The sequence below is a fragment of the Aquarana catesbeiana genome, linkage group LG07 (assembly GCF_042186555.1).
Source record: "Aquarana catesbeiana isolate 2022-GZ linkage group LG07, ASM4218655v1, whole genome shotgun sequence".
NCBI lineage: Eukaryota > Metazoa > Chordata > Amphibia > Anura > Ranidae > Aquarana > Aquarana catesbeiana.
Genome location: NC_133330.1, coordinates 153264983 through 153277356, shown reverse-complemented (window position 1 = coordinate 153277356; position 12374 = coordinate 153264983). Strand labels below are relative to the sequence as shown.

General features: G+C 43.8%; 1 protein-coding gene across 4 annotated transcripts in view; it reads left to right on the top strand.

Moving 5' to 3' along the window:
- XRCC6 (X-ray repair cross complementing 6) overlaps nt 1-11794 on the top strand; it is a 302212-nt gene extending 290418 nt beyond the window's left edge. For all 4 annotated transcript variants that reach the window (XM_073592729.1, XM_073592730.1, XM_073592731.1 and 1 more), the window contains one exon: nt 9350-11794. In XM_073592729.1, the coding sequence (XP_073448830.1) occupies nt 9350-9552 (203 nt within the window). In that variant the 3' untranslated portion in view covers nt 9553-11794. The remainder of the gene's footprint in view (nt 1-9349) is intronic.
- The last annotated feature ends 580 nt before the right edge of the window (nt 11795-12374 follow it).

Below are 12374 nucleotides of genomic sequence, written 5' to 3'. Positions count from 1 at the left end.
TTCGTCTTTTTTTTTATTGGTACATTTGAAAAAGTACAACATTTTAAAGACCGAGTTAGGTACCTGGTAAATCTTTTTCCAAGAAGTCTTCCAGGGCAGCATCCAAAGGCTCCTCCTCCATGAAACGGGAAACACAGTCCACCATTATAAATTTGTTCTTCCTACCTGTGTGCCTCAGAGCTAGTTTACACTTGCTTCAAAACATGGCTTTGGACACGATTTGTTAAAGCTCTCTGAACGCTAGTCAAAGATCCCTGTCACTAAATAAAAGTTAGCTTACAGTCCTGTTTACACCTTGCTTTTGCTTGGTGCTTCTATGAGCCTTTGGTGGGGCTTTGATGAGGCTTTGGTGGAGCTTCGATGAGGCTTTAGTGGGGCTTCAAGCGATCTTTGCCATAGACTTCTATGGAGGCTTTAAAGATGCTTTGAAGCACCACTAAGACCCCTTTCATACCGAGGGCGTTTTGCAGGCGCTACAGCGTTAAAAATAGCACCTGCAATCTGCCCTCAAACAGCTGCTCCATTGTCTCTGGCTTTCACACTGGAGCGGTGCACTGGCAGGACATCAGGAAAAGTCCTGCCAGCAGCTTCTTTGGAGCGGTGTGTTTTCCTCTACTCCCCATTGAAATCAATGGGGCAGCGATGGGATGCCGCCGGAAAAACGCTGCTATTGCGGGCGGTATTAACCTTTTCTCGGCCGCTAGCGGGAGGAAAAAGGGCCCCGCTAGCGGCTGAAATGCTCCACAAATCCGACGGTAAAATGGTGCTAAAAATAGCAGCGTTTTACCGCAGCTCGGTGTGAAAGCCGTCTAAAGCTACATGGGGTATAATTTTTTGAAGCACAGCCGAAACAAAGCAAAAGCAAGGTGTAAATAGGGCTGTAAGCTAACCATTTTATTTAGTGACAGGGGCTTTGACTAGCGTTCAGAGAGCTTTAACAAACCTGTCCAAAGCCTTGTGTTGAAGCAAGTGTAAACTAGCCGTTAATGTGTGTTGCAGCCGAAGCAAGTGTAAATGAGCCCTTAATATTAAAGCACCGAAGGAACACTCAGTAAGCCAATGCTTCCCCACAATACCTGATATTATAGCTTAGGGTGGGAACTTGTGCTGCCCTGGAAGACTTCTTAGAAAAAGAGTTACCAGGTACCTAACTCTGTTTTCTCAAATCGTCTTACAGGCCAGCATCCGAGAGAGTGTAACGAGCAATACTTACTAGGGTGGGGATAAGGTCTGGAGCACCTTGCGACCAAATGTCTGGTCTTGGCTGGACAGCTGGTCGACAGCCGGTAGTGCCTTGTGAAGGTACTGACGCTCGACCGTGTCGCTGCCCTGAAGATCTGCTCCGGAGTTGCCTCTGCCTTTTCTGTGACCGAAGTTGCCCAGGCTCTGGTTGAATGAGCTTTGATCCCGCTTGGAGGGACAAGGCTTTGTGTTTCATAGGTCATCTGTATGGCAAGTTTTAACAATCTGCTTATCGCGTTTTTCGATGCCCGTTTTCCCTTATTGACTCCTGCATTGAGGACGAATAATGCGGTAGCTTTTCGTCAGTCCTTCGTTCTCTCAAGATAAGCTGTGAGTATATTTCTTACGTCTAGCTTGTTGTATGTCTCTTTCCTTGCTATCCATTGATTTTTAAAGAGATGGGATAACCACATTTTGCATCCTGTGGAAGGTTGAAGATACTTTTGGTAGAAAAGCTGGGTCTGGCGAAAGGACTATTTTGCCTGTTTGTATCAGGCAGTATGGTTCCATCATGGAAAGTGCTTGGATTTCGCTCACTCTTCTGGCTGATACTAAGCCCACCAAGAGCGCGTTTTTTTAGAGTAAGATTTTTGTCTGAGCTTTCCTCCAGCGGTTCGAATGGGGGTGAGAGAAATTCTCTGAGCACCGTGGAAAGATCCCACGTTGGAGTTCTGCCAACTTTCACAGGTCTAGCTCTATTTAACAAGATTTGAAATCTCTTTGAGCGGATCCTCTGCTAGTCTGGTGTCCAGAAAGGAGGAAAGTTTTGCCCCCTGTACCTTTAGTGTGCTCTGAGAGATGTTCTTGTCTGCTCTATCCTGCAGGAAATCCAGAATTGCCGGGATGTTTCCTCTGCCGGAACTTTTCATGCCAGGAGACAAACTTTTTCCTCACTTTCTTGTAGATGGCTATAGTCACAGGTTTTCTGCTGTCTAAGATGGTGTTGATTACTCTGTCCGACAGTCTCACTCTTTCAGGAACCAAGCCGAAAGCTTCATGACGTGATTCAGATGGTTGACTGGCCCCTGTGATAGGAGGTCTGGTAGTGTCAGGTGTGGCTGGACACTGAAGTTCTTCAAGTGGCTGAACCATACTCTCTGAGGCTAGTACGGTGCTAGAAGTATCACTGCTGCCTTTTTTTCTTCTTTTGATTTTCTGAACCACTCTCAGTATTAGGGCAGTTGGAGGGAATGCAAAGCACAGCTGGTGACTTCAGCTTTGGCTGAAAGCATCTACTGCTCTGTTGTCATCTGTGGGATCCAGTGAAAAAAACATTGGTAGTTTTGTGTTTACCCTTAAGGCGAACAGATCTACCTTGGGCATTCCCCAAGTTTGCATGATTTGCAAGAAGGTTGCTTGGTTTAGTGACCACTCTGTCTGTTTTATAGTCTTTCGAATTAGAAAATATGCTAGTGTATTGTCCGTCCCTTTCAGTTGGATGCCCGATATTGATCTGATGTTTATTTCTGCCCATGACAGAATTGTTTGCGTCAGGCTCATCAAACGTTGGGATTTTGTCCCTCCTCGCCTGTTTAGGTATGCCACCGTCATGGAGTTGTCTGATTTGAATCCTGACGTCTCTGCCCTGTATAGCTGGTTGGAAGGCTTTTAGTTCCCTCATATTCGAGGAGGCTTGAGACCATTTGGGGTTCCATTTGCCCTGTGTACAGAGATCCCCCATGTGCGCTCCCCACCCTAAGGTACTGGCGTCTCTGGTGATTCTGACAGGGTTGGCTTCCATCTGCGCCCCTCGATGTAGCGTAGCCGATTGAGCCACCACTGAAGTGTTTGTTTGACCAACTGCGGGACAGAGATGGACTTTTCTAGGGATGAGTGGTCGCTATCCCACTGGGACAGAATATAATTCTGTAGAGGCCTCATGTGAATCTGTGCCCAGGTGATGGCTGGAATCAAAGACGTCATCAGTCCTAGTACTGACATTCCTCGTCTGATCGTGGTGGACTTGGTCCTCATCAGAGAGTCTATAGCTTGTGTGATTTTTCATGTTCTTTTCTTCCTTCAGGAAGGTTTTAGTTAATCTGGCGTTCATAAGTACACTACTCTCTGGCTTGGGATCAGCTGCGATTTTTCTATATTCACCATCCACCCCAGGTTTTGTAGATAGGACCTACTTGTGTAAAGGTTAGTTTCTAGGGTCTCTGCTGAATTCGCAAAGCACAGTAGATCGTCTAGGTATGGTATCACGCCTATGCCTTGTTGTCTTAATGATTTTAGGGCTTCTGCCATTAGCTTTGAAAAGATCCTGGGCGCTGAAGAGATGCCGAAAGGCAAAGATGTGTACTGCAGATGTAGGGTACCTGACTGAATAGATGACTCCATCCTGAATCTCTTGAATTTACCCCTTCTGTTGAGGGACTTGAGGTTCAGTATGAGCCTTACCATACCCAACGTTTTTTTCTTTTTGCGAAGATATGCAAGTAAAACCCCTTTCTCCTCTTCTTGTGGGACATGATGGATCACTTTCTGGGTCAACAGGGTTTCCAGGGACTCTAGAGAGGCCTTTGCCTGGTCTTTGTCCCTTGGAAGGCTGGTTACCAGGTACTTGGTTGGGGGGCGGGCGGAAAACTCTATTGCGTAGCCCTCTGCTATGGTGCGGCAGACAAACTAATTTTTTGCAGCTTTCCTCCACTGGTGGTCAAAGGCTGCCAGTCTGCCCCCCACCTTTTAGACCGTCATTGTTTTTGGATTGGTAGACTTGAGGATGGATTCTCCCTTGCCTTTCTTGTTTTGCTTTTTTTGTTTACGGTTTGTTGAATTTTTTGAATTGACGAAAGGGCATCTTCCCCTGTTTCTTTTTAACCTGGGGAAACCCTTTGTTCTTTGTCACGGTCCTGTCTAGTACTGTTTCTAGGTCAGGCCCGAACAGCAGATCTCCCATGAATGGGATTCCACACAACCTGTTCTAGGAAACTGTCCCCTAACATGATTTCAGCCGCAGGGATCTTTGGGCCAAATTCACTTAGGCTGTGGCCCTTGAAGATATTCTTACAGTTTCGGCCAAAGCGACTGCCAGAAAAGCTGCCGCTCTGGTTAGTGTGGGGAATAGTTCTTACTAACTCTTCCCGTGGCATGTCACCTTCCAGTAACTCTTGCAGTTGAGTCAACCATACTAGTAAGGTGTGGGCTATGCAGATGGAAGCTATCGCTGGGTTCATGTTTGCCGCCCCAGCTTCCCAAGCCCTCTTCAGTAGGGCTTCTATATTCTTATCCATGGGGTCGTTTAAGGTACCCGCATCGTCAAAAGCTAAGTCGGATTTGTTCACGACTCTCGCTAGAGAAGCATACACTTTGGGGCACTTTGCCCAAGTTTTGGTATCTGCCTCTGCAAATGGATACCTGCATTTAACTGCTGCTGGTATGAAGAGTTTATTTTCTGTCTCTTCCCACTCCCTCTTGACTATGCCCTTAAAGTGGAGTTCCACCCAAAAGTGGAACTTCCGCTCATTTGTCTCCTCTGGCACCTTCGGGGGGGGGGGGGGGACACAGGATACCTGTCCTTGACAGGTATCCTGTTCCCATTTCCGGGAGTCTGGGCCGCGGCCTGTGACGTCACCACGGGGCTCCCTCCTCCTCTCCCTCTCCCTGGGCCAGTAGGAGAGAGGAGCAGGACCTTGCGCATACGCAGTAGGGTTCCCAGCATGAAGTCGTAAGGCTACACTGCCGGGTACCCTTACCTGCAATGGCGGCAGCAGTACCCGGCAGCTAATGGAAACATCAGCTGCAGTGCCAACATCGCTGGACTCCAGGACAGGTAAGTGTCCTATTTTTAAAAGCAAGCATCTGCAGTATGTGTAGCTGCTGGCTTTTAATTATTTTTTTTTGGGGGGCGGAACACCGCTTTAAGAGTTTGATGTACTGGAAATGTTCTGGGTTTCTTGGGCTGCAGATCTTTGTACATTTTGTCGTGCAGGGAATTCTCTGCGGCTTTTTGCTCTTCAATACCCAGCGTGTTGGCTATAGCCTTTAGAAGACTGTCCGTATCTTCTGAGAGAAATAAGTTGCCCTCTGATACCGGATCATCTTCAGAATCTCTGCATAGTCCTTCCTCGGATTCCTGTTCGGAGTCATCTTCCTGCTCTTGTTGATCCACCTCTTCCCTGCTACCCGAAGGTACGCATGCCCCACTGGTAGATGGGGTACTGGTTTCACTAGAGCTTGCTGGTACCTCCAACTTCTCAATTGCTGAGCGTAGTGGTCCAATAGTGCTTTTAATTTCTTCTTTGAAAGAACTGAGCATGTCTTTGAGGTAGCCTTGCGACACCTTAGCCACCATTTTGTCTATGCATTTTTGGCATAGTGGCTTTTTCCAGTCGGGAGGAAACTGGTGGCCGCAAGAAGCACATGCCTTGCTGCTGATTTTCGCACTTTTTTCCTGTGGGGCCTTTGCCTGTAATCAAGCACAAAGGACCCTGTGAGGTAGGCGGTTTACCAAACTGAATTTTAGCAAGTATAAAGGTTTGTAGTGAGGTAAAGACAGAGGTAACTCCAGAGTACTCTGACTTACTTTGGAGCTGTTCTGGCTTGCAGGATCTGCAGGGCAGGGTGGAGAAGCGTCCAACATGGTCAGCCACCAGGATCCTCTGTTTAGAGTTTCCTTTTAACTGCTTCCTGCCTCAGCTCCGGCCCCGCCCCCAACTGACCCCGTGCAGCTTGGTGGACGTACCTGCACATGTTTTCCTCCTCTGCTGGCGTCTTTCATCCTGGAGTTCCATTAGGGAGGGAGGCCTCCTGACATTTTTTTTTTTTTTTTTTTTTATTTCCGCGCCGCCACCCGGAAGTGACCCCCTCTAGTGTCCTGAAGACTTCCATGCCTCTACCAAGATGGCTGCTAACCGGAAGTGATGCTCTTGGCGCCATCTTGGTACACCTCCCGGGGTCGGCATTCATATACAATCGGCCGGGATCCTGCAGAGTGGCACGAGCACCGGGGATGCTTAGGCTTTGTCCTCTGTGGGCGGGCGGACGGGCCTCCGCCGCCGGCGGTACCGGGGGTGAAATGCCAGGTGCTTTTAAAAGCAGCTGGGGGATAGTTACATACCCCTCTGCAGGGGCAAAAACTTCAGGCAGAGCCCCTGCTCACCCTCCCATGGCCTGCTGGGCTGGATGGGATGCTGGTCAGGGAGTCCCCTGCAATTCAGCACAGAGACTGAAGAAAAATCATAAACAGTTTGCAGCTCCTGTGGGTCTGGAGGAAACACAAAACAACTGAGGCACACGGGTAAGACGAACACATTTATAATTGTGGACTAATGATTTTCTTGTTTCAGGGAGGAGGAACCTATCTCTCGGATGCTGCTCTGGAAGACTATTTGAGAGAAAAGAGGCATTTTAACTTGCATGTAAATTACATATCTTAGAGTGAAGGTACCAGTCTGAAACACAGGGTCTATCAAGCCTGTGTCCTGTACTGTACTCCAAGAAATTTAATTTACAGTAAGTTGAAATTCCTTTGATTCACCCTTTTGATTTGCTATGAATGAACCAAAGTACTTACAGTGCATTGGTAACATTGCTGCATCGTAACTCTTAGTGGCACTGCAAATCTGCTTATGTGATGAAAAACAAGTCCTGGCTGTCAAATGAAAGCCTGGAATTGCGAGCCAGGGGGTTGGTTGGGGTGGGGGGGGGGGCTGAGCATACTAGACACACAAACCTATATATACATTTAGATTATTTTTTTTTTACATGTGTAATTTGCCCAAACTCCACAACCGTTTTTTTTTTTTGGGGGGGGGGGGTTGGTTAGGGGGGTTAGAGCCTGCTGTATGTAAAGGACAGTAAGGATACATTTCCCCAATGGGTAACAGATGGCAAAAACAAATTGACAGATTTATATCATTCCCTACTCTATCCAAGATGAAAAAAAAAAAGTATTGACTTTAAAGCCATTGTAACCTTTTTTGAGTCATGAACCCCTTTAAGAGTCTAATGAAGGTTAGGGGCCACCTACCCAAAAATATTTACATAAACAAAACTTTGCATGCAAGGAATATATGTACTTTGTTTTACTGAAATTTGATTACCTCATACATATATATGACATGCATAAGTTTGAATAAAGTAAACAATCTTAAAAATCTCACTCCTTTTTATGCTTTCATGCAAAAGTAATGGCCACTCATTACAAAAATGAAATGCAATCACCTTGTGAAAATTCAACACACACTTTTAATTCTTTTCAAATCTCCACTGCTGGAAAATGAAAATTAGCACTTGCTATTACGGACTAGCATAATATGGAGGTTGTGCAGAAGGAGTAGCAGGGTGCCTTTTTTTTATTTTCTTTCAATGAGAAACCATTGATTGGGACAAGGGGGAGAGCTGAATAGTGAATGTAATTTTTTTTTTTTTTTTTCCATGGACCCTGAAATAAAATGCTACAAATTGAAATAAATTTTAAACTAAATATTTTCATCCGAGGGTGACTACGGATTCCCTCTATTTATTCCATATATGTATTAATTTGTCTATTACTATAGTTAGCTAGTATATTAAAACTCTGACCACATGTTACTGTTGATATCACAATAATATAAGGTTCGCTATGAAAACAAACACACTGCTTTATAAAACAACATCTTATTTATTTCCCAAGAAAATAGGAAAACGCTAACATGAAAATACTACAGGAAGGTATTACAAAGCATATAACAACAAGAAACATCAAATATACTTATCGCAAAACTGCCCTATAAACACGGTATCATCAGCTGGGCTTGAGATGGTAACAGAGAGCCATGAGGGTCAGAGAACCATCAGGGAAGAGCCAAGAGCAGAAAAAGGGACGATTTCCCTTCTGTGTACACTTTTTACACATTCATTCAGACCCACTTGTAACCACCCCTACTAGCCTCCTGTCCAATGAGATATTGCCAAGAGGTAGTCCTTTTTAGGCCTTTTATATTTCTGTCTGTCCTGCTGTATTGGCCTCTAGGGGCAGTATACGTCCATGGCTTAGCTGGCCCTTTGATCTTCTGCAGCAGGACATTCATCAATCATCTTATCTTATCACACCAGTCGGTCAGGAGCCAAGCTTTTGTTTTACAAAGCTTTGATGTGCAACTTGTCACATTCCAAAAGCCACCTGTCTGCATCAACCAGGAAGTGAAACTCCAGAAATATGATATTAAACCATGTTACCTTCCAACAGACCCCTTAAAACACATCCATTGACCACTTGGGGTCCATGGATCCCAGGTTCAGAACCCCTACTTTAAAGTTTCCATTTTTGCAGCCAAACATCGCACCTATTTTTATTTGTTTCGTGTTAGCATAACGTAAAAAAATTCTGCTTACATTGTACTTGCTCCAAACTGAAGTTTTCCTCTGTTATGCAGAGGGAGCTGGGGAATTAATGTTCGTAATGTTAATGATCATAATTATCTGTCTGTAGTATGCTGACAGATTTGAACAGTGTATCCTAACAAACATCTAAACACTGATCTTCTACATTCTAGGTTAGGCTCCTTTCACACTTGTGTGACTTAGGATCTGACTTGTAAGACTCAATCACAGGACATAAAAAAATGCCATGTATCCCTATGAGAGCCATTCCAATTGATACTACTGAAGTCGCTGCAACTTCATAACAGGTTCTTGCACTACTTTGATCCGGCTTTGACACAACTTTAATGCCAAAGAGTCTAAAAGTCTTATCAAAGTTACAATGAAATTTGCGCAGCTTTGGAGTCAGCTAGTGTGAAAGGAGCCTTAATGAGGGAAAACCCTGTTTTTGTAAATGTGGACAGATTGAGTTTACGCTCCTTTCAAATTGGTAACTTGCAGTCTGCAATGGCCTGCTTCAAACAAGCAGAAGGGTGAACATTTTTTTAAATTATTTTTAGGTAAGCTGTGTGAATAGGAACACATAACAAACGTGGTTTTCTGGAATTTCATTGCAACAATGGAAATACATTTTGAGAAATCATTCTGTTCTGAGGAGAAAAGATGGGTTTCCTAATCACGGTTTAGTCATGATCTTACAGTCAGCGTTTATTTAGTTATATCTACATGTCTCCTTAGTAATCATGTAAAATTTTCTAAATGTTAACATTGTGGATCATTTCATTTTTACACTGTTTTTCAGGTGAAGGTGATGGTCAGGCTGGGAAGAAAGCTAAGGTTGAGATTTCTATGTCAGAAGATGATCTTAGGGCCAGTGTGAAGAATGGAACACTGGGAAAATTAACTGTGCCTGTGTTAAAGCAACTTTGTCAGGGCTATGGTCTAAAGGGTGGGAAAAAGCAAGAATTGGTGGATGCTCTTGTGGGATACTTTAATAAAAACTGAAAATATCTCTATGTCTGTACATAATGGTTGTGCTAAAGTTCTGATGTTTTTATGTACAGCAGTGGTTTTATACTGTTTTCTCTATGATGATTTGAAGCTATGTTTGGAGAGCTCAGTTAAAAGACCACATGGATCCTAAAGTTCATGAAATCTGCCCAACAGGGGCCTGACAATGAATTACGCAACCATGACAGTGCAGCACTGCCTAATTTTGTACATTATTTTCTGTAAAGGCATTGGGGTTGATTTACTAAAACTGGAGAGTGCAAAATCTGGTGCAGTTGTGCATGATAGCCGGTCAGCTTCTAACTTCAGCTTGTTCAATTAAGTTTTGACAAAAAAAAAAACAAAAGTGGATTGGTTTTTATGCATTTCTGCACCAGATTTTGCACTCTAGTTTTAGTAAATGAACCCTATTCTGTCAGAATAGAAATGTGGAAGCTTAGTTGTTTTTAACTGTTCCAGGGCTTACATCCTTTTTCTTGCTTCTTAGTAAATAGCTGACTCAAGCTGAGCAAATATGGATGGAGCATGTGAAATTTGAGATCTAGACCCAGCATGCTTGTTTAGGTCAATGACTAATTAGGATATCAAGCCAGGATCAAAATGAGAGCTCCGAAGCCTGCAATTTTTAAAAACAAGTTGGCAGCTGCAACAACCTATCCTGACAGATTCCCGTAAAAAAAAAAAAATCCATGTGGTCATATCAGGTTTCCTTCCCATACTTGTCCTCTCCTGTGTTGAAACTGATTACTCTCAAATCCCTGCAAACTTAAATCTCTGTAATATAACCTTTTCAAGCTGCAGCAGTTATTTTGGACCCACCTTTTATCCTGTCTGAACGGCTTCAATTCATCAATCACTATTCCTTCTGATCCATACTGTTGTCTGCCTCTTACAGCTATTGGTGTTCTATCCCAGTCATTAAAAAAAAAAAAAACATTAATCCTGAGTTCACACTTTGCACTCCTGTATTGTGCTGCATTCCTGTGCAAATCACATGCAATGTCTGTGAGGTGCGATTTGAGCCATTCATTTTGTATGACTCAAATCGAAATGCATCTCTTCAAAAATGGTGCCGGACCTTTTTTTTTCCGCACCCGAATCAGATTGCAAGGGTGTTCCCATTCATGCGATCTGATTCTGGCAATAGCACTGAAATTTGCGAGCTGTTTTCGGGGTGTCAATTTATGGTGATGCTGATGGGTTAAGGACCTTCTACGGCCCTGGTCAGCTCTCCTAGAGTGGCTGCCTGTCTCCTGGAATCTCCTCCATGCTCTTGAGACTGTGCTGGGAGAAACAGAAAACCTTCTGGCAATGGCACGTATTGATGTGCCGCGCTGGAGGAGTTGGACTGCCTGTGCAACATCTATAGGGTCCAGGTATCGCCTCATGCTACCAGTAGTGACACTGACTCTAGCCAAATGCAAAACTAATGAAAAACAGTCAGAAAAGATGAGTAGGTAAAACAATGTCAGTGGCCCCCACCTGTAAAACCATTCTCATTGTTGCCCATCTATTGCACCTGTTGTTAATTTCATTAACACCACAGCAGCTGAAACTACCCCCTTTGCTACTTAACTGTCCAGATCAATATCCCAGGACTTTAACTGACTTGATGCTATACTCTGATTAAAAAGTGTTCCTTTAATTTTTTTTTGAGCAGTGTATTAATCTTAACTGCCCTACCTAAAACTCTAAATGCCATTAAGGGCACCCAATATAAATCTCAGATCAGCAGACAACTTGGGCCAAAAGCTGTCATCTCTGCAAGATGGTGTTTCCCTTACTTTTCTTCTTAGACTCTGAGGAAGCCACATACCTGCACACAGATGGTTTCTTTATAAGGGGCTATGGAGAAAATGCAGTGCATGTGTTTTGTGGAAGATGGGAGCACTGCCTGACCTAGGCCATAGCTGCTTGTCCAGGTTGCCTACTGATTTGCAGTCTGCAGCTGCACACCTTTGCCTTGAAATAAAAGGTTGTTCTAACTGCAAGGTTGTATGTGATCTCTGTATTACTTTCTATTGAACAGCTGTACTACTAATACTCTTTCTAGGCTGGATAAAAATAATAATTCAGCAATTTGTGATCACAAAACATGAAAACTGAAAAGCAGCAGGGGGTGGTCTAACACTGAACCTTTCAGTGTGCCCAGATTTGAGTGTGACTGCACTTCAAATTCAATACTTTAGAGTTCTTGTCTGTATATTTGAGTTCAATAAAATTTGCTGGAAAATAATTTTTATGAACATTCATTTCATATTTAAGAGCCACCATCAATTGATAAGGGTTGGACATAAACCCACATTGGTGTGATAAACCATAAGATCAGACAATGGTGATTTGAGAGGAGTAAAAGTAGCAAAGAAGATTTCCACAATCCTGAAGTTCATATGAAGTGCTAGTAGGAGTTCCAACTGCGCTCTGGCACCTTCCATATTGGAATATCATTCTTTACCTAGTGGTATTCCACCACCAAATGTGCCTGACTCTGTTGCTATCACTGATTCAGACTTGGAGCCTTCACAGCCTTCTGCTAAAGAGCCTGTATTTCAACAAGTTCCATATGGCTCTACCTTACAAGGTGTCCTTAATACTTTGATGGCAGTATGTTTTATACTGAAATTGGAGGATAGGCCTGTTCCAGGCATTGGGTCTATGGAGCCATTGCTTCCTGAGAACTTTCATTTGCACTCATTATGTAAATCCTTCCTTTATGAGGACTGGGAGCAAATTGTGAAGTCATTAATTCCTCCTGAAAATTTAAAGGTGTGTTTTCCCTTTGAAAGCGGAGTGAATGGCAGGTGGTCTTTGCCTAT